This window comes from Aquila chrysaetos, chromosome 17, assembly GCF_900496995.4.
Source record: "Aquila chrysaetos chrysaetos chromosome 17, bAquChr1.4, whole genome shotgun sequence".
Classification (NCBI taxonomy): Eukaryota; Metazoa; Chordata; class Aves; order Accipitriformes; family Accipitridae; genus Aquila; species Aquila chrysaetos.
Window position 1 is genome coordinate 3075640 of NC_044020.1, and position 20677 is coordinate 3096316.

A 20677-nucleotide genomic window follows, 5' to 3' on the forward strand; every position below is an offset into this window, starting at 1 on the left:
TAAGCCTGAAGTGTTTCACTTGGACAAGAGATGCTTACTCGAGACACTTCTCTGCTAACTTCTCTCTTTATTCAAGCCTCTCTCACTTCATTTGCCTCATCCACTTGTAACTTTTGGTATTGCCATCGGTAAACCTCACCTTGCATTTTCTGTCACCGGTGCCTACATCTGCAAATCTGCCCTCCTTGCAGAAAGCAGGAAGCCCCAAAGGGAGGGAGCCTTGTATTTCTGCCTGCTTGTAAAACGTGCAATAAACCTCATCTGCATAGCTGGATCTGACACATGGACTTGTATATGCTGTACTCTTTTCAGAAGGACTTTTGTCTTACATCTTGGCTGCTGCTTCCTCCTGTTACTCATCCCAAAGTTCAGCCTCGAAGAGCGCTGTAGCAAATGCAAAGAGGCAGAACTACACCACCCACCTCTACCTTTTCACACCTCTACTGTTTTGGCGTGCCTTTTTCAATGCATTTTGAGCCTCCTGTAACGCACGCACCGGCTGTTCGTACACCTCAGCAGCATCAGGGGCTGCTTACACCGATGCTTCTGCTTGCGCCGATGCTTCCGCTCGCCTCAGTTCTGCCCCTTTATCGGATGAAACTCAGTTCCGACTCCCACCTTCCTGCCGCGGTCATGTTGCACTGCCAGACAACAGGGTTGGGTGGGCAACTTCTCGACCGGCTGGGGAATTCCCTCCCTTCCCCGTTGCCGAGGCCTTCAGGCACGGCCTCCGGAGAACGGCGCCTCAGCCCATCGCCCTGCTGCCGGAGGCTGACCCCCAGCTCCCTTCTCCCAGGCTAGGGCCAAAAACCCGCGGCCCCTCCATCGTGCCAGCGAGGCAAACCTCTCCTGAGGGGCGAGAGGCCGGCGCGGGGCATTGTGGGGTTTAGTCAGGGCACGGCCTGGCGCGGGGGGTTGTGGGAACGGCTCGGTACCGTTCGACCCGGGACGGGGAAGAAAGGAGCAGGGGGGGGTGTGTGTGTGTGTGTGTGTGTGGGAGGGTGTGAGGGGGCTCGGTCCGGCCCCGGGGCCGGCGGGAATGGCGGGGGGAGGCCGGCCGCCCCCCCCCCCCGAAACCCGCCGGCGGCCGCCGGGCTGGGCTGGCCCGTCCCGTCCCGCCGAGGGGCGGGGCTCCGCGCGCGCCCGGGCGTTGCTAACGGCAGAGGGCGCGAGGCACCGCCCCCCCCCCCCCCCCCCCAAACGGCTCGCCGCTTCCTCAACGGTTCGCCTCCGCCTCCTGCGGCCGGCTCCTTATTGGCAGGGGAGGCCGTCAGCTTTCCCCAACCGGCGCCGCTAATTGGTTGACGGGTGATCGGCGGCGGGGTGAGAGGCGGGACGGTGGCGTTGCTGATCCGCGGCGGCTCCTCCCCGGCCGGGCGCCTCGCAGTGCCGGTGAGCGAGAAGGCGGTCGCGGTGCCTGCGGGAGGAGCCGGCAGCGTGAGGACGCCGATTCTCTTCGCCGCGAAGGAACGCAGCCGCCGCCGCGGCGTTTCCCTCCCTCCTTCCCTCCCTCTTTCCTGCCGGAGCCGGGCTCAGGTGAAACCGGTCGGGTGGGGCGGTGGGCGCGGGTGGTCCCGGTTCGTTCTCCTCACGCACACCCCGCTCGCGGGTTTCGCGCCTTTTTGTCCAGCCGGGCGAGAGGATACCGCTCTCCTCCGCCTTCCCCGCCGAGCCGGGCGGCAGAAAAACCGGCCGGGAGCTGACCTGCCGTGCCCGGGGTGTTCCCCGTCGTCCCGTCCCCCCCCCCCCCCCTCTCCTTCGGGGGCGTGTGTGCCGCCGCGCCGTCCGCCGCAGGGTTGCATTCTGCCCAGGGAGTTGCCTCTCTCCTCCCTCCACGCCCTGGTAACTGGCCTCCCCTGAGGTGGCGGGGTAGCGTTATCCCCGCTCTTTTTCCCCGGACCGTCCTCTTTCCCCCCTCCCTCCGGTGCGTCTCCCCGATCCCCCCCCCCCGCCCTTCTTCGCGTTTAAGTGTCCCTCCTTTGGAAGTAACGGGTAGGGGAAAATGGGACCGTTTGGCAGCTGTCAGGGCTGTAGCCTGAGTCACAGGCTGACAATCCTCCTGCAGACATTGCGCTGGGCTTGGCTTCCGCCCTCAGATCTCGACTTCCTCGTTCGGTTTGGTCTGTAGAGCGAAGCCAGGGGAGAGGGAGGAGGGAGTGACAGGGCAAGATGAAGCTTGCAGGGAAAACTCTCGCAGATAGCTTGCGCTTTCAGGCATCACCTCCAACCGAGTAGGAAAAGTTCTCCGGCTTTTAGGGATATGGTTACCAACCTGTCTGCAGTAGGTGTGGAAAGTAACAAGTTCCGTAGCCCCCGAGGGTGGTGTGTACCCAGTGGGTTTAATAAGGATTGCTCTTAATTTGCCTAAACACACGGTGAAATGAGTTTTAAAGCAGTAACATGCTTCTGGTAATAAAGTGGAATTTTTCAGAAGTAAACTGCATTGGTCAGGAAGCTCTTCATGCCGTGGCTGTTAAATTCCTTTTTTTTTTTTTTTTTTTTTCCCCTCCTTCCCCTCCTTACAGTTCCTTTCCTTCCTCCTTTTCTTACTCTTGAAACACCGTTTGTGTTCTTCATCTTTCTTCTTCCACAGGTTTTTCTTCTGTATCCTATGTCATCCTGTCCTGAGCCACACTCCATCAGAGCAGACTAAGAACCTAAGCTTTTTTCTAAGTGAGCAGATCTGTCCTAAACAGAGCAATCTCTCAAGTAATGCGTAAGAAATTTGTGCTTCAAACTTGAAGAGATATTTTAGTAGGTGGACTTTGGCCTGCAGACTATGATTTCTGTGCCTCTGCCCTATACTATAAAGAAATATAAGGTATTTTGCATGGAGGCTGTTGAACCATGGCTTGAAAGATTAAATTACACATCCTTAACTCTCATATATGTCTCCTGTCTGTAAGGGTAGATATGGTAAAGTTTTAACTCCAAAGTAACAGCGCTCTAATCAGTTACTGCTTGTGTAAAGATGCTTTTGGAATTACTCACTAGGTAACAACGTGACTAAGTTCACTTATCCATGGCATTCCAGTAAAAATGGCAAATCATAGTGCAGATATGTATTGACTCACAGATGCACTGTCTGCAACTGTAGTGCTCTCTCCCGAAGTTTAAATGAGATAAGCAAATATTTTTGTTAACTAGAAAGTTGTAATGAGGAGGAAGCAATTGATAAATGTAAGTGGAGTTGTATTTAGCACAAAAGAGTTTTGAAGTTGTTAATCACAATTGCCAAAACTGTATAAACACCAGATTATGCTGCTAATCTGACCTTGTAAAAATAACTAAAGGGAAATCATGCAACAGTTCCGCGAAGCTCCGTGTCAGGTGGAACTGTTTAAATTGATGTGTTCTGCTTCTTGACAGCTTTATTTGTTGCGCTTATTCATAGTGTGCACACTGTCTTTCTGGAGGTGGACAGGCAAAATTTTCACTAACCCTAAGGTAGCTGCAAAACTGCTAATAGTGGATAGAAGCGGGGATCTGAACATCTCATATTTACTGACCTGGAACCTCAAAGTGAGTATGACCAGCACCAAGCTGGTGAGTTAACGTGGTTCTTTTTGTAATACAGTATCATCTCTTGGATACTTGACTTGTATAGCCAAGATCTGATTTTGGAAGTTCTCTGGAGAAGAGACTTCGACCTCAAAAGTTTGCTCTGCCAGGTAGCATGTGGCTCTTTCTGTACAAACAGGAAGGCTAAATAGTCAGGTTCTGTCTGTCCCAGAAGAATGGGTGTAGAAACTGATGGCCTTTTATTGGACTTTGTTTGCATAGATTGTTAGGATATTTCTGCCATGGTTCTGGGATTATTTTTTTTTCTTTCAAGTCATTCTCATAAGAAAAAAGTTGCCAGGGTGATGTTTTTATCTGGAGGGAAAAAGAAAGAATAAGCTTTTTTTCATTATTTCCTCTAGGTGGATTTTTTATATGCTTCAGAACGTTTTAAGACAAATGGCTTGTAAGAGGTACACCGTAATCTTTTAAGTGAATCAGTAATGAATGAGTAATAATAATAATACAAAAAAAAAAAAAAAAAGGATAAAATTACTTGTCCAGTAAAGTTGTAGGGAAGATTAGAAGAATTTCTCACTTAGGAGGCTGAAATAATCTGTGTTGTCCAGTACATTACTTTGGTATTATGAAAAAGTTGGCGAGTGTTCAAACTGTGTAGCAGGTGGTAGCTCTAATACTCATCTTTGACTTGAAAACTGTGGTGGAGTCAGATGCCACAGGTGCTTAAATCTCTTTGTAACAGTACTTGGCACTGCAAATATTTCTACTACAAATGCGGAGACTTACATTTACCACTGCAACAAACTATCTTGAAAACTTGAACCACTATTATCTTGGCAGGTCATGAAAAATAATGTGCTAAATGTTTATAATAACTAATAATTCACAGGTTAGTCCTCCGTCAGACTATTCACATGCAGGTACAAGGAAGTGTATGTGTATCTGCATGGCTACTAACTCCATGAAAATATACTTCAGTTGTACTGGGAGATTAAAGTAGTCTGTCTATACCCAAAAATTCAGGTTTTGTTCTGTTAATCTCCAGGATACCGAACAGACAGGACAGGACACATGTCAGAGGTATTGTGATTTCTGAGCTGATTCTGCTGAATCTTCTGCTTCTACCCCCCATCCCTAGGCCCGTGTCTTGCCCAGATTCATGTTGTTTATGACTTTGTGTGGCTATAATAGGGTGAGATTATAAGCAGACCCACTGGAGGTACAGGAACCCATCTGGTGAATGCAAGGTTTACCGAAAGGGGAAGTCAAAGTTAAGGTTGTCTTATCCCCCACCCCTGTGTACTACATCTGCTTTCTTGCATGGTAACTTCAGGTTATTGGGTAATGTGCTGAAGCTCACTGATGGCTAAAGTGCATTTTAGAGGCTCAGAGTTAGTGTGCACACCTACTAAAACGTGTCCAGAACTTTAATCCTGAGTGTATGATTTAATACGTTTTTGTTTGACTCAATAATGCACTTGGTGCCCTCTAACATCCATTTTTGTCTTTGATTTCTTGTATAACTATCTTACTATTCTTTGTTTTCGTAGTTTGTAATTGACGCACAGCTGTTTGCATGTTAAACAGAGAAATTGTGTGCCTGATGTTAAGTCTTCTGTGGGTTGGAACAAAACTATAATAGCATAGGATTGCCTACAGCGGCATTGTTTTTGCTGGCAATTGCTCTAGCTTGATGGTGGCTTGGTGACCTTGTACCTTAAATTTCTTTTCAGTTAAAGCACACTGTGGTTCTAATTGAATTTCCTAGTGTAGAAAGAGATGGAAGCTAGCAACCTGATTTAAATGGAGTGTGATGAGACAAAAACACAAATGCAACTTCTGCCCTGGAAGCTAATGCAAATGGGTGTTGTCCAACTAAATGAAATGCATCAATTTACAAGTTCATCTTAATTATGGTTTATCCGCTTCACTTTTTTCTTTAGTGGCTGTGAGAACTTGTTCTGAGTACTTGAAGTAATAATCTCAACACCGATTTGTTAAGCCAGTACAGTAGCCTAGGATTGCAAGACATCTTCTGACCTCATTCCAACCCAGTCGTGTTCAGCGTAATGGACTAGTCCCTGTTTTCAGTTAATGGCCCTTTGCCGGTTACTGTTCAGCACAATATATTGCCTTTCTGAACATCCTAAAAAGTCTAAAGAAATAGTAGTGTCTACAATTTTCCAGTGGTGGAACTGTGATTGATTTCACTGTACGATACTTCCAGAGCTAGTACTGCTAAGTCATGTCCTTTTTAAACGTAGCAAAGTAGAAACTCTAAAATTGATCTGGCGTGCTTGTGTACTGCAAATTATTTCTTATAGAAGTATTACAAATGTATTGCTGTTGGATGCAGAGAGGTATAATGAAATATAACTCTGCATACTGTGGTTTGACTCCATGACCTCTTTATGAAACTTATGCCTCTAGAGTTTTGTACATAGGGTTTGGGTTCTGCTTGTCTTCATGACTAGAAGTTTAAATTTCTCCTAATGCATGTATGCTGAGTCTACTGAGAGTAGTAAATAAAACCACATGGATGAGTGATTTCAGTACATTCAAGCTAATAATTAATATATGTTGAGGGGAACTTAACTTGGAAATCTGTATCATAAAGTCTCCTTAACTGATGAATACTTCTATTCATCAAGAACTACCATTTTAATGAGTCTCGGCAGGAAATCCATTGTGATATATGCCTCAACGCAGAGCTGGAGTTCTGATTTGAATGAAAGCAAAGTAGGCGTTCAGACTCGTAAGAAAAGAGGTTTAGAGAAACTTTACAGCTCAACTTTGACAGTCCCGTGCAGTCAGGTATTTTTTTCTTCCTGTTGGACAGCTTCCTGTTTAAAATGTAAGATTTAAAGCATGCTCTTGTAATAGTTTACTTCCCTTTTTATTGTTTGTAGTGATGAGCGTACGCTCATCAGTGTTTTTCTTTTAAGGTCGAGACTTCACCAGTTTGCTTGAATTTAGGCTTTTCTAATCCACGTTGGAGGTGCAGGAGATTTGACTTTGGTTAAAGTCAGTTGTGGCCAACACTTGATCCAGCTAGTTTTACTGACGTACTTAGAGTTGATTTAAATATCCAAGAAAAAAAAAGGAAACCTACAGCGAAATTTCCATGGAAAAAAAAAATAATTTAAGTTGCTTCTGTCTTTTTCTCCAAATGTGACTGACTTAAAACAACTGTTGTATCAATTTGTAGGTAATTTTTTAGTCAGTAAGCTCTTTTTGGCAGGAACTGTTACACTGTAGGTCTGCTTGCCATTTAGTGCAAGAGATTCTAGTCTTGCTGTGCTCAGAATCGATACAATCAACTATTTTGAAATGTGTGAGTATAAATTAATTTTCACTGATAGTGTTTCTTTTTCTTAAATTGGTAGTCCATCTTAGGACTTAGGCTTATTTGAATGAATACAAGATGCTCAAATGTAAGAATTTGACAACAAATACTGAATGTAAATCTGAAGTCAAACCAATGAACTGGATGAGAAAGTTCCTGGCTAAGCACTTGGAACTAGTTGATTGATGAGGTAAATTGACTTTTGACCATTTTTTAAATGTAGATGAAGAAAAATACTCCCTGACTTCTGTTTTGGCCATGTTATTCATAGTTTAAAATGTAGAGGAAGGTATTGACATTCTTCTTTGGTCTTTTTTCTTCCTTTTTTTTGGGTGGCTGGGGGGGTAGGTAGTTGCGTGTTTCACAATTAGTGGAACAGACCAGAAGGGGTGGATTTGAGATGAAGGTGTCCAGAAACAGGCAACTTAATTCATAAATTGCTGATTGCAGGTAACTACCTAGAAAACAGTTTTAGTTACTTTTTGCTTGTAAATGCATCTGAAGTAGTCCAAGAAATAATTTTTTTTTATATTAATGAATTTTATTTTTTTAGCAGAGTACCTCTTAATGTATTTTATTCTTCACAGGTGTTGTTCAGATGTCGTTGTTTCTGTTGTTCAGAGATAGGGATGTTTTTATCTCTTTTTGACATCAAGTAAAATGTGTTCAGGCTTTACAGGATTGTTTACATAATTGGATATGGGAGTGTGGATACAGGTATATGGTAGACTATTTACAATATTTAAGTAATTGGATACTTGAAACTGTCATGTTTCAAATGGATGTGTCTGTTTACTGACAAAGGAAATTTTCTTTCTTAGAGGAGCATAAGTACAAAATAAGATTTCTCCACAGGCACAAAAACTCTTTAAACTGTGAGTTAACATTTGTGACTTAAACCAGTTCACTTAGCTTTTATCATCTGGGTTATATTGCAGTATGAATGTTTATAGCAGATACTGAAGTCTTTGACCTTTCATTACGCAGTAAATTATTCTGAATTGTTTTAATGGCCCTTCCCAAGTCAAAGTTTTGTGCAGATGAACTTGAGTTTGCAGTTTAATGCGTATATGATGAGAAAGGAGAATGCGCAAATGGGATGGGGAAGGTGTATTAGTCATAATTTTTCTTTAAAAAAGGGATTGCCAATTTATTAGACAAACCGGTGTAACTTCTAAAAATTATCTACGTATTGTCTGCATAGCACTGTCATATATGTGTGCACAGTCAGTTTATCTTTTCCTCCACATAGTGGGAGTTAATAATTTTTGCACATGGCAAATTTTAAGTTTTTTTTCCTAAGGGGCAGGACTATATAGGTAGATTTTTAGTTCTAAAAACTTGATGTAGATTTAACTGATAAATATTACCACGCTGTATTATACCAATTCTATCAGGAAAAAGTACAACAGCAGTAATGGTTCAGCTCTTGCTTGTGTGGATAACGAGATCATAGAATCATAGAATGGTTTGGGTTGGAAGGGACCTTAAAGATCATCTGGTTCCAGCCCTGCTGCCATGGGCAGGGACAACTTCTACTAGACCAGGTTTCTCAAAGCCCCATCCACCCTGGCCTTGAACACTGCCAGGGATGGGGCATCCACAGCTTCTCTGGGCAACCTGCTCCAGTGCCTCACCACCACAGCACTGTAGTGTATACGGTTGTGGAGAAGTTGTTAACTATGGTGGAGGCGCATGAAAGAGTTCTGCTACTCTGTGGTCAGTGTTTCCTCATGTTGTTTTTTATCCTTTTATGCCAGAAAGCAAAACTTTGTTGGAAACTTCCAAATTATATTTGCCTCCTCTTATTGGTACTGTGGAATGTCATAGTATGTCAGTTGCCTACCAGAAGGGGATAATTTTGTTTTTTTTTTCAAAAAAAGTCTTTTCCTGTAATGCCAGAACGGAGAAAATTTTATATGCCATATAGCCATGATTGTAACAGTTCAGACCAGGTTCCTACTATCAAGTGCCCCTGCTTTTACTCATTTCAGATTGAAAGATGAGTCCTTTCTTCTCCTTTAATACAAAAATCAGTGCTTCAGGACATCCAGACAGGAGGGCATGGTTGGGTGAATTCTAAAATAAGAAATGCCTAATGCTGTTCCTTTTTAAAGACTGATACATTTGACGTTTAGGGAAGAAAGCACAGGTCAGGAAAGGAACAAGCTAACCAGAAAACAAGTGTGAGGCTGAGGTGTACAGACCAGACAAGCGTTCCTTGTGTGCTCCGCTGAACCGGGGGCTTTCTCTAGAACACTGGTTATAATGGATAGCTAAGTAAGGAACCATGAAGCTGTGCAAGACCTTGAAAGCAGTAGGGAAATGTCGCAATCAGAATGTTTCAAAGTTTTTCAGACCATCTTGAACTTGATATTTATTTTCTGTGAGGTTGTTCTCAACCTGGCCTCCTTATACATCCTGGAGTTTAAGGCTATGTAGCTTTTCCTTCAGTGCAGGAGTTGCTGTTGTTCCATGTCCAGAGTGAGTCACTCTCCTCCTGCCCCCCACCTCCAAGATCACCTTCATAGACAGAGGTAGGTCCTCTTAATGAATCCCTGTATACAGCTAGAAGAGTTGAGAATCAAAGTTGGACCCTGTAAAGGTGGTAGACTTCTCTGTGCCACGGTTTTTGCCTACCATCCCCACAGCTGCTGTTAATGGTGCAGCAGAACTATTTGAAAAAAGAACAAAAATATGAGATGTAGCAGAAGGCTGTTTGTGCACGATCATAGTTTGGCACAGTAGGTTGAGCTGTAAGTGTCTAGAGAAACTTGGTTCCCTGCTGCAATGTAAAAATAATCTTTTTTTTAAAATGGTTTGCCAGACATATTTGCACTTGGTTCTTTCCAATATGAGCTGGAAGAAAATTAGTATTATTGATGCTGAGATCAAAGCAATTTCTCGGTTAACGTAAGTGAGAATAATTGCTCCTGTGACTTTCTTAGCCACATGTGTGCTAAATATTTGTCTCTAAAAGAGTGAACCAGAATTGTATTTTTCTTCTCTGTATTTAGGTGTAATTGTTTTGTTCCTTGTTGCCTCCTGTGATGAAATGAAACCTGGAGCTGACAAAGACGACAGGGAGTGCTAATTGATATAGAACTATGTACTGGAAGAACTACCTTACACTTCAGTGCCCCAGAGAGTTCTTGGCAGATACCTTCTTAGCCTTAAAACAGAATATTAGGGAAGGAATGAAAAGTGACCCTGAGATAACAAGGACAGGCTGAAACTTTCCAAGCTCTTCCTCCTCTTTCATGCAATGGCCCTAGGGAATTCTGCATGCCTGATCAGAACTTTTGCAGTCCATTATGCCTCCTGAAAACAAGTCTTCCAGCAAAACAGCTTGAACAGCAGGGATGGGCTGCAGTTTTCTGAACTACAGCTGTCTCCTTAAGTGGGATTACTTTGCTGAGTGGTCACGAAGAATGTGTTCTCCCCCTGGAATGTTTTCCTTGTGGGCACACTGTCTCTGGAAGAGGAATTCTCTCCTCTGCTGAGAAGGCATGTACTGTATGAGCACTAATGAGAAACAACAGTTGCAGAAAGTGTATTATGCAGGATTGTAAACTTTGAATATTTATTCAAAGTGAATGGGGTTGGGTGGCAGCCAGCCTAGCTTTGTCATGCTAAAGACTGGACTTGAAATCAACAGAAGGCTACCCTCCCCCTCCCTAAACCAGTGTTTGGTGTGTTTAAACAATGTGCACAGGCTTCATAGAACTGATTAACTTTATTGGTGCCATGTACATGATAATGTGTCTTTGTGTCTCGCTGAACTGAGAAGGTGCAATTAAAATAGGGGCAAGCATACCCTCCCTAGCATTAACATAGGAAAGCTATGCCCGGCCGTATTTGCCCATAACATACAGTGGTTAATTTCTTTACGGTATGCAGTGCAGTTTGCCAAGATTGTTTCTGTGCATGTATAGCCCATGGTGAAGCCTGCGCTATCCCGTTTTCGCTCTTTGGTACCCAGAACTAGCCTCTTCAGATTGGCATTAATTTACGTTACATCTACATGTGCTGTGCTTGTAGCTTCTGTTCTCCCAATCTTGCCATTCATTTGAACCCAGGGGAGAGAAAATGTGACTATTAAGTAGCATGTAAGGACAGTGCCTTACTTGTATATAGCTTTGTGGCCTTTGCAGTTTGCCATGGAAAGTCCCAGCCTCACAGAGCAAACCTCCTGTGTCAGCTGTTACAGTAGAATATGCAAGTGCTGCTTCACACATACCAGAAAGTGGTGCTTGACAGCTGATGAAAGGAGCTGGACATGCAGAAACTGAGAAACATTTATTCTATGTTTGTTGTTCTGAGGATGCGTGCCAGGTACCTTTAGGCCACCTGGAAGATACAGAATACCCTTCAACTTCTTTCTTCTGTCTTGCGTGTAGTCTGGTCAGTTGATCACCTCTGTGTAGTACAGGTATCATTTATGTGTTAGATAATTAGATTCCTCCTTCTTGATTCTTGGAGCCCTGTGCATACAGAGAAGGCACTTTAGTGCTCTACCTTTGAGTTTAACTTACAGTAATAAACATGGTAGCTGGCAAGTCTGGGCAGCACTACAGTCAAACTGAATATGCAACAATAATTGCCAGCAATCTGCATTCCAGTTGTGAAATAAATCTTTCAACAATGTATTGTGTGCGTCAGACTGTGACTAGAGAGGAAAGCAGTTAACTACAGTAAGCCTAATAGCAATCATTATGAATCCCAAATAAAGCTGAACTAGATGAAATGAGTCTGCGTGGCGGCACGGCATTCTGAACAAAAAGGGTAAGTGTAGCTGAACGCCTTCAGCTTGGGGGACTATCAGAGAGGGAGTATTAATTGCAAATTTGTGTACTTGCCTGATGTTGTATTCTCTAGTGGGATAACTGAAATTCATGATTCTTCAGTCTGAAGCATCAAGCACTGGTGTGTCACAATATACTGAACTTGAGAAACAAGCAGATAATAACCAGTCCATCAGTTCAGCTTCCTGCCAGCTTTTCCCCTTCCCTTCCTCTCCCCCTCCCCCCTGCGATTCATTCTCACCCTTAGTGATTCAGACTTCAGTTTTTATATAGGTGTTACTTTGAAGTTGGAACAGTTTGTGCTAACAAACTTTGCAGTTTTCTTTCCCATAAACTTCCTGGCACGTGGAGCTGTGAAGTGTCAGCCTAGTACATCCTAAACAGATGAGATCTGAACGGTTTCTTAGTGAGTACAAGGGAATTATAGGGAGTTTTTTTTCGTGGGTTAGGTTTTGGTTTTTAATGTTGTCAGTTCATGGTCACTGTAGGCAGTCTGGCCACTGAAGTCTGCTTACTGTGCTTTCTAGCTGCACTTAATGCAACTGTTTCTGTTGATTTGATGAACTGTATTCAGCTGGCTGGGGAAAGTGAAATAGTTGAGTTTGCAAAAATAATGCAAGTATTAGCTGTTCAGATTGTACGCTTAACAGATTCCCATCATATGAATGTTACTGACCAAACTTAGTTTGAATCGTTAGCTTCTTCTCAAAGTCAGATTATTTTTTAAATGCTGTGTATTAACAAAGAATCGAGTTTCTTCACTGAGGACACTTTAGTTGTAACTGAAATGGGATTGTAAGTGACCAGTAGTGCTGCGATTTTCTAGTGTAAAAGTCTTGTCTTGCCTGTAGAAATGGTGTACATTCCTTTTGCTCTGTGAAAGGGCCTTTTGTCTTGTATGCCATTCTCTCACAACCTGCTAAAGGTAAGCCAGTTTGGAAAATGGCATGAGAGTTGTGTTCCTGAAATACTTTTAAAATGTGAACTGTATAAACAAAGGAAATTAACTTGTTTTAGTCTAAATGTGTTTACTATTTATTGTCCATTCTTTTTGTCACCCTGATCTTTAGCGTAGTTCCTCTTGCACTGCTAGTATAAAGGTTACTAGACAAACCCTGTGGGGGGATCATGTCATGTGAAATCACAGAAAGTTTTTATAACAGTGCCTTACTGGTGGATATGAAGCAGAAGAAACTTCTAGTAATTACCCACATATGTCCCTTTTCATGCAGGCTCAGTCGTACAGCAAAGTTCTGAAATGGTGATCTGAATCAGCAAGTATACAGTACATGTATCTGGCTCTTTTATGTTCTCTATAGCCCAGTATTTCGCAAACTTCTCATAATTCATTAAAGCAAAGAAATGGTTTGTGATTAAAGCTGTCTATTCCAATGTAGTAAATGCATCTTTGCTAATGATGAGGTTGAAGCCTAAAAAGAACAGTGTGGGGATCCCTACTTTAATGGTGGTTCGGATAACTCAAACTAGAAGTGCTTTCCTTGCCTAGCTAGTGCTCTAATGCTTGTTAGCAAGTGTGATGCTTTAACTGTTGCCATTAACGCTTTTCTGAATATATTCTGTTTCTACTTCAGGCTGTTACCTCCATAGTTTAGCATAGCCCAAGCTCATCTTACTGAGCAGCAGCTCAGTCCCAGAAACAATTATGTGGCTGCTGACAGAGTAAACATTTGAAGGGGGGGGGAATAATACAAATAGTTCTGGAAAATTAAATTGCAAACAGATAATGTTCTATGCTTTTAGCAGTTGCAAAACGCTGTAATCAAAAGGAAGGGAACTTATAGCAGAGGTAGCTTTTAGACCTTTCCAAGCCAGACAAGGTGTTTGTTTCCAGGCTTTTGGGAAGCACTTGATGCTTTAAGTAGGGAGAGGAGTGTGTGAAGTGTCTCGTAATTCAAGCCTTAAGGCTATGAAATTGTAGGAGGCTAAGGCAAACTTCTGTCCATATGATTGTATTCAAAGGAGCGTTTGGGGCAATTCTGCCTAGTTCAAAGGGAACGCATGGCATCTTAACTTAGAGCCAGTGTTTAACTTGTTCATCTCAAAAGAATCTACAGGGAAGCATGTATGTAAAGCATTATTGAAAAATTTTTTGAGGTTGGACTACATATTATTTATGTCTTGGTCCTGTCCTATTCATGGCTGTAGTGATCACTTTGCATCCATCTGTAACTGTATGGCATCTTTATGGCAACTATGTAGTTAGTTAAATGGCAAAAGAATGTCTTTTGGCACCTGAAATAATGGAAAACAAGCAACGTTTGACTAGTCTGTTCCTCAGACTGCTACAAACCACAATAAGGGAGCATACTGGGTTAACAGGGAAGTGACTGCAATATTTCATTTTTGGAAACAATACTAGGAAGGAGGCATTTAAACTCAAAACAAGGATGGTCTGTCTTCCTTCTGTATTTTTTTGGTCTTCTTGCCTATAGACTGGTGTTGCATCAAAAAGAATATTGTTAACGGTATTCTCATCTGACAGTTGCACAATAGCCATGTAAAGATAAATGTCCTTGCCCCACGTAATTATCTACACCCAAAATGCAAACTACTAGGCAAACAAATTGCTTCCTAATTTGTTCCTAAAATGGTAATGACTTGCAGCCTTACAGCTACTCTCAACGAATGCAAGAGCTTACTGGGCTTGCTTCTTTGACCACTTAAGGCGTTTTTAGAAATGCCCAGTGAAATGTGGCATAAGCTAGGAAGATAAGTTTTGGAGCCCATGAGATGGAACTTGCTGAATCTGATTCCTCTGGTAGTGTTCTTGTGGAGAAGGCAAATTAATGGTTGGTTTGTGGTATTGCTAGTTTAGAGGCCCTGTGGGTTAGAAGTCAGCCTTGAGAATAGCACTAATACCATGTTATCTTGGCATGATCCTCCATTTTTTTAGTTCTAGTACCTGATGATTCTGTTCTGGAGCACATGAAAACTAGTTTGTGATGGTGATGCTTGCTGCTTCCATGCAATAGGGTAATTTTCAAGTCTGTTTAAAGTTTGAGGTGCAGACCATCTTTGAACCTCCTCACTATTTGTTAGTACTGGCATAAAAAAACTTAGTGTTTGGTGAGATTTTAGAATGGCCGTGTTAGGCTATTTCTCTTCTTACTGTGAAAGTTGTTGTTTTCAGTCCTGGGAATAAAAAGGCGTAGATGCTATAGAATGATCCCTTACTGGCTGAAGAATGCAGTCTTGCTGTATGTGAGATAATTCGGGTTTCTCCTCCTGTGAGGAATTTGATTAACCTCTCTGTGGCTATCTTCTTCCCTTGGTTCTCTCCAGATCTAGAACTGGGTGGGGATACCCCTTGAAAGATTTCTTGTGGTCTTATGTATTTCTTATCCCAAAAGAATTAGTCTTTATCCCAGAATAAATCTCCAAGGTGTGTTGAAGGCATGTACTCTTAACAGTAAGGAAGTGAGGAATATGTTTCAGTGTAATACAGGACACTTCAGATGTCTGGTTACTTCGGATTCCTCAGGAAATGATGAAACTGAATTTAGCTGAAGCATACTGCCTCTGTGTCCTGCCTGATTATAGCCAAAAAAGGCAACTGGTTAGATTCTGGGAGTCGCATAGGCAGGAAACTGTGTAATGGAGGGTAGAGCACAGCTGTTGCCTTGCCAAACCTGATACAACTCTGGACACAATTGAATATTTATTTCTTTTTTTTTTTTCCTTTTCCCTTCCTTTCCTCCACTCCTTTTTGTTTTTTTTTTTAACCGTTTGACCACAACCTGCAGATGATACTCTGCAATGTCATGGAGTCTCAATATCTTTTGTTGAATTGTTAGTCTTCTCTATTTCCTACACACTGTCAGGCTAGCTGTTGTAGGGTGGTCTTGGAGCTCTCTTGACAGCTCAAATTTTTCATGGCAGTCTTCTGATTGCTACATCTTATCTCTGCAATAAACCTCTTCATCACGTACCCATTAAAATCTGGGTTTTCAATAAAAATACAAAAAGCCAGGGAGGAGGAGCTGCTCTGAGAATCACTGTTGCGGTTATTGAGGTGGAAGTGTCAGTGACCCTGTGGGGAAGGAAAGATGAGGTAAAGCGTGGAGTAGCTGCTTGGCATATCCTATAAGGCTTAAGACAAAGATTTTAAATTTAAGCTAAAGGAAATGATTATTTATAGAGTAATTTTCTCTTTGTTTGCTAAAGAATTTTTGACTGTGAATATACAGCTATCCATACAGTATCTGGCACAAAGTTGCATACCACCTACAGCGATACATTTGTTGAAAGGAATTTCCCTACATGCTTACAAATGACTGGTGTGGGCATTTGTGCCCGTGATTATTATAGCTGATGTTTTTCTGGCTTCATTCACTGCTTGCTAATGCTGGGACTCAACATGTATTGTTGCTCTCATGCATACTCTGAGAATTGAACTGCTTCTGTCCTGCTCTCAGTAACTTTTTGTCTGCGGTATCTATAGTCAGACTTCACCTATTTGATTTGCAGGCTGGTTTGTAAATATGGGTATGGTCTGTAGAAAATTTATCTCTGTAAATCCTGACAGCCTGCCATGACATGAATATTGATATTTTCATTTCCTGTTCTTTTGGTGGTAAAGAGCTCTAACTTCTATCCAAGTTACAAAAAACTTATATTGAGGACACGGGTATCTTTGTGAGGAAGGATCCAAGAAGTAATGTTTATGGGACCTTGTAAAGAGGCTGCTGCTACGTGGTTAATGAGCCTTGACGCATGCAGTCCTTTCTTCTGATTGAAAGGATTTCTGAGTGGCACCAATAAAATTGCTGCCTTATAAACTGGAAAATCCCTGGCGGTAGTGTTCTGGTTTTGATGAAACACTAAATCTAGGGTGCCATTTTCTGAGCATGCTGCCTACATCTCCCTCTCATAGGGGTGGTACTCTCTCCTCTACCTGACCACAGCTTCATAGAAGGATCCCAATAGAGGATTTTTGGCTGTAAAATTTCCTGACCACAGGTTTATTCTGTTACTGCCTTGGAGCTATTTTGCTACTGAACATTATCTAGAAAAAAGATACAAACTGGTGGGCTGGGTGTTGCTGCTAAGCTGGTGATGGAAAGTATCTAATGTCAGTCTTAACTGGTATCCTCAAATTATCGATGATGTCTTTTAGAAGCAAAGTAAGTCTCATGTATTGTCTCGGCTGGTATATGGGATTTCTAAGAAGTTGTAGTATTTGATTCGTAGCTTATCAGAACAAGGAGATAGGAAGTGAAATTGTTGATTAAACATTTATGATTATATTTCTGACCTAATATCTCTACCAAGTAGAGCAGTGAAGGGCTAATCGTGACTTGAACGTTACTGACATAGTATCTGATGCTATGAGTATTGGCACATCTTACAAATTGTTTGATGCTTGCCACTTTAATGTGCTTTCTCTTTTCTGCCAAATAATGGCTTCCAAATGCTTAACGGTCAGTGTTTTGTTGTAGGGTTTTTCTTAACTGCTTGCTAGTTTGGTTTTTTTCATCCTCTTGGCAAGCCAAACCGTGACCTTATTGGAAGTTTGACAACGTACCAGTTCTTACTAACATGAAACTAAAGGAGGGGGAGGCATGTTCTGATGACCAGGGCTTCAGAGTACTTGCCGTGTGCCTGTCTGCCTCTAGGAATTTGCAAGGCAACTTGAGGCTTTAAAAATATTCCCCCCCTTCTCTTTTTGCAGGTCCCCAATTCTAAAACACAATGTCGCAGAGAGATGCAGATAAGTACCTTTATGTGGATAAAAACATCATTAATAACCCCCTGACTCAGGCCGACTGGGCAGCTAAGAAGCTGGTATGGGTTCCCTCAGAGAAGAATGGGTTTGAGGCAGCTAGCCTGAAGGAAGAAGTAGGAGATGAGGCCATCGTGGAACTGGCAGAGAATGGGAAGAAAGTGAAAGTAAATAAGGATGACATCCAGAAGATGAACCCCCCCAAATTCTCTAAAGTGGAAGATATGGCGGAGCTGACATGCCTGAATGAGGCTTCTGTGCTTCACAACTTGAAGGAGAGATACTACTCGGGACTGATCTATGTAAGTAGTCTTGTCTGTTGGGGTAAGAGTTCTTGATTACATAGTATGTGAACTTACTGTAATCACTTTGCTTCTAAAATGTGTATGTTAACCTTTCGTTGCCCCTATACGCAACTCTCATGTGACTTAGCTTCTTCCCTCTACTTAAAATCTTTTCACTAAACTATGCCAATCCCCCTCTAGTTAATGTTGAAGCTTTCAAGGAATGCTGTGGTAAATCTGTCTTTAACATTTTAATGTCTTCATTTGCAGGATGTTTTGAATGCCATTTAACTTTCTTTTAGCAAGAAGTGAAAGCAGTTGGAGAGTGGTAAATGGGGAGTCTGATCTGGACTGAACCAAATAATAATAAAAACACAGTCCTGATATACCTAACATCTGAATTGCATTTTCCCACGTCTGGAGCTTCAGTGGGAAAGAATGCTAATGCCAAGCTTTGTGTTACAAAAATTCTGGATCTTGGAGTGTTTTACTAGAGAAGGCACATATGTGCCTGTGCGTGCTTACAGATAGGAAATACTTCCTTTTCTTTCTACCCCAAAATGGACAAGAGCAGAGATTCCTGCTTCTTATTGCTGTGGAAATGACAAAGCTACCATTTATGGGACCAATGGTCATACTAATGAAGCATGCAGTAACTACTTCTGAATACCAAAAGCAATGAATAAGGAAAGGTGGGGAAGGAGAGTTTGGAACCTTGACCTGGTTCTTCAGTTCCCTTCTGATTTTCTTCCTGTGGCTTCTGTTTAGCCAGCAGATGATGGTTGTGATAGCGCCTATTTTATTGATACTTTGCAGGCATAGAATGAATGATTAAACGCAGCGGTAATGTAAAATTTGGGTGCAGTGACTGGTTAAAACAGGAACGAGTGTTTCTTGGTTTGTTTATTCTTGGGCTAGCCTCTGCTTACATAATTAAAATGGGACTGCCTGAGATGGAATCCTGTGGGATGTAGAAATGCCGGATGTTCATTATTTTTGAGTGCTATGAAATCTTCACAGTAGATTAGAAGATCTATTAAAATAAAATGTATTAAAGAATAAATTTCATATGTAAACATGTATATTAATACAGTCCTTGAAGAAAGTCTGTCTACATTTCCTCTCTCCCCTCTTTTTGTGCTGCCAAAGCCCAAAAGCTGCCTCTCTTGTCATATGGAGAAGACAACATAATTAAAAACTCTCTGCTATATCTATCTGTATGTTTTGTTTTTTTCTGAGTGCTTACTACTTTGTCATACCCATAGTCTTTTATGTAGTCATTTTACATGGCAAGCTATAGATGATCTGCCCTAACAGGGACTGGTAGTATCTAAGACACCACATAGCAGAAATTCACTCTAGCTATCCATCTTGGGTAGAAACCTTTGTAAACTGTTGCCTTCTAGGTTAACAGAGCATGAACACAAGCTAGGCACTCCCACTCTGGCTAGTGCTGTGACCACTACTCTTCTGGAGCGGCACAAAGGTGTATAGACAACTGTTGCAGAAATTAACGGAGAACATCTGAAGGATGCAAAGCTGATATAAATTTAGTCTGACTCCCACCGTCTGATCTCAGAATTTTGAGAGCTAATGTGGTTGGAGGTTGATGCAGTTAATTATTCTGTGTAGTCAGTAACTCCTCTGACTATTGGTCAAAATCTATTCTCAGAGGGAAGAGTCTTGGTATTGAGATGAAATAGGATGTGCAAAATCACATGTAACATTTTTAGAACAGGAAACATTGCTAGGTTATGTAATAAGTTGTTGAAAATAATTCAACAGCATCTCTAAGTCTGTTGCACACTCTGCAATAGGCTGTTTCACGTATCTTGCAAGATACCCTCTGAAATTTCAGACATAGTCTGTGACTGTAATAATTTGAGTTCTTCTAATTGGATTGTAAGAAGTATTAAAAAATCTCCACACCCTTCACCCAAGTAAGTAAACCTAGCATAGTAATTCTCTATTACAGAATCTTAGTCTTGCCAAAACTGTGTTTCTGTGCGCTTGTGAAATGGACTGATCTCACCTGTCAGCAGTTCTCAGCAAGTCAGAAGATTAATGCAAAGGCTTAAAATACTTTTATTGGAGTGGCTGTTAGTTGATCATTAATCCTCTTGAAGAAAGAGAATACACGCAATGTATCTCTAGCACAAATGTCTCTGGAAAGATCATAAGCATAATTTAGTTCTGCTCTTGTCCTTTCTCTATTCTTTGCCAGCAGGGCTGTGTTTTTGTGTTTTTTCTTTTTTTTTTTTTTTTTTTTAAACTTTATTTTTCTGTCTACCCATCGTATAAACGGAAGGGGAAAATCTTACGGCTGGCGCAGACAAATTTTGAGCAGGGAGTGTCAAACATTTCAAGAACTAAGAGCTTGAGTCTGACACCAATTTGCTATTTCCATGTGCTGATTGGTTCTGCACCGAGGTGACTTGCTAATAGACTGGCATTCATATTAACCCTTTCTATTTGGAATGCTTCACCAGAAGATCGTTTTCAGCTTCTGTGTTGCTTACCTGAACTGCCTTGTTTGTCTTCAGTGCGAAACTCAAAACTCAACATTACATGTTCCAGTTATTTCATTGAAGTTAACAGTTCCTGGAGAATAAACTTTTTGATGCTGTCAGCTTTGTGCCATGCTGCAGATGGTCCTTTCAGCTCTTCAGAGCTAGTTTAGCAGTTAGAAAAATAAAGCTAGTTCCAGTTTGGCCCATGTGGTACTTGAAATAGTTAGTGAAAGGTAATGCCAGAATTCTATTTTGAGATAGTAATGTCTGAAACAAAGTACAGAATTCCAAGCCAGCTACGCTTATAATAGATTAGCCTTTCAATTGGAGCCTTGGGTTCAATTCAGAGGTTTATGCATATAAGTCTTTACTTGCACTTTAATAAGATGAGGATGACTCTTGTCTTCTCTGTGGTAGGGCTGGCAGCTTTTGCTTGGTATTATTCAACTTGCTTCCTATATAAAACT

The 20677-nt window shown here is 41.9% G+C and overlaps 1 protein-coding gene across 1 annotated transcript in view; it reads left to right on the forward strand.

The window, feature by feature from the left end:
• Positions 1-1354: 1354 nt before the first annotated feature.
• MYH9 (myosin heavy chain 9) overlaps positions 1355-20677 on the forward strand; it is a 72408-nt gene continuing 53085 nt past the window's right edge. The window contains exons 1-2 of the mRNA XM_030040493.2: positions 1355-1536; positions 17366-17718. Of these exons, the coding sequence (XP_029896353.1) occupies positions 17386-17718 (333 nt within the window). The 5' untranslated portion in view covers positions 1355-1536; positions 17366-17385. The remainder of the gene's footprint in view (positions 1537-17365; positions 17719-20677) is intronic.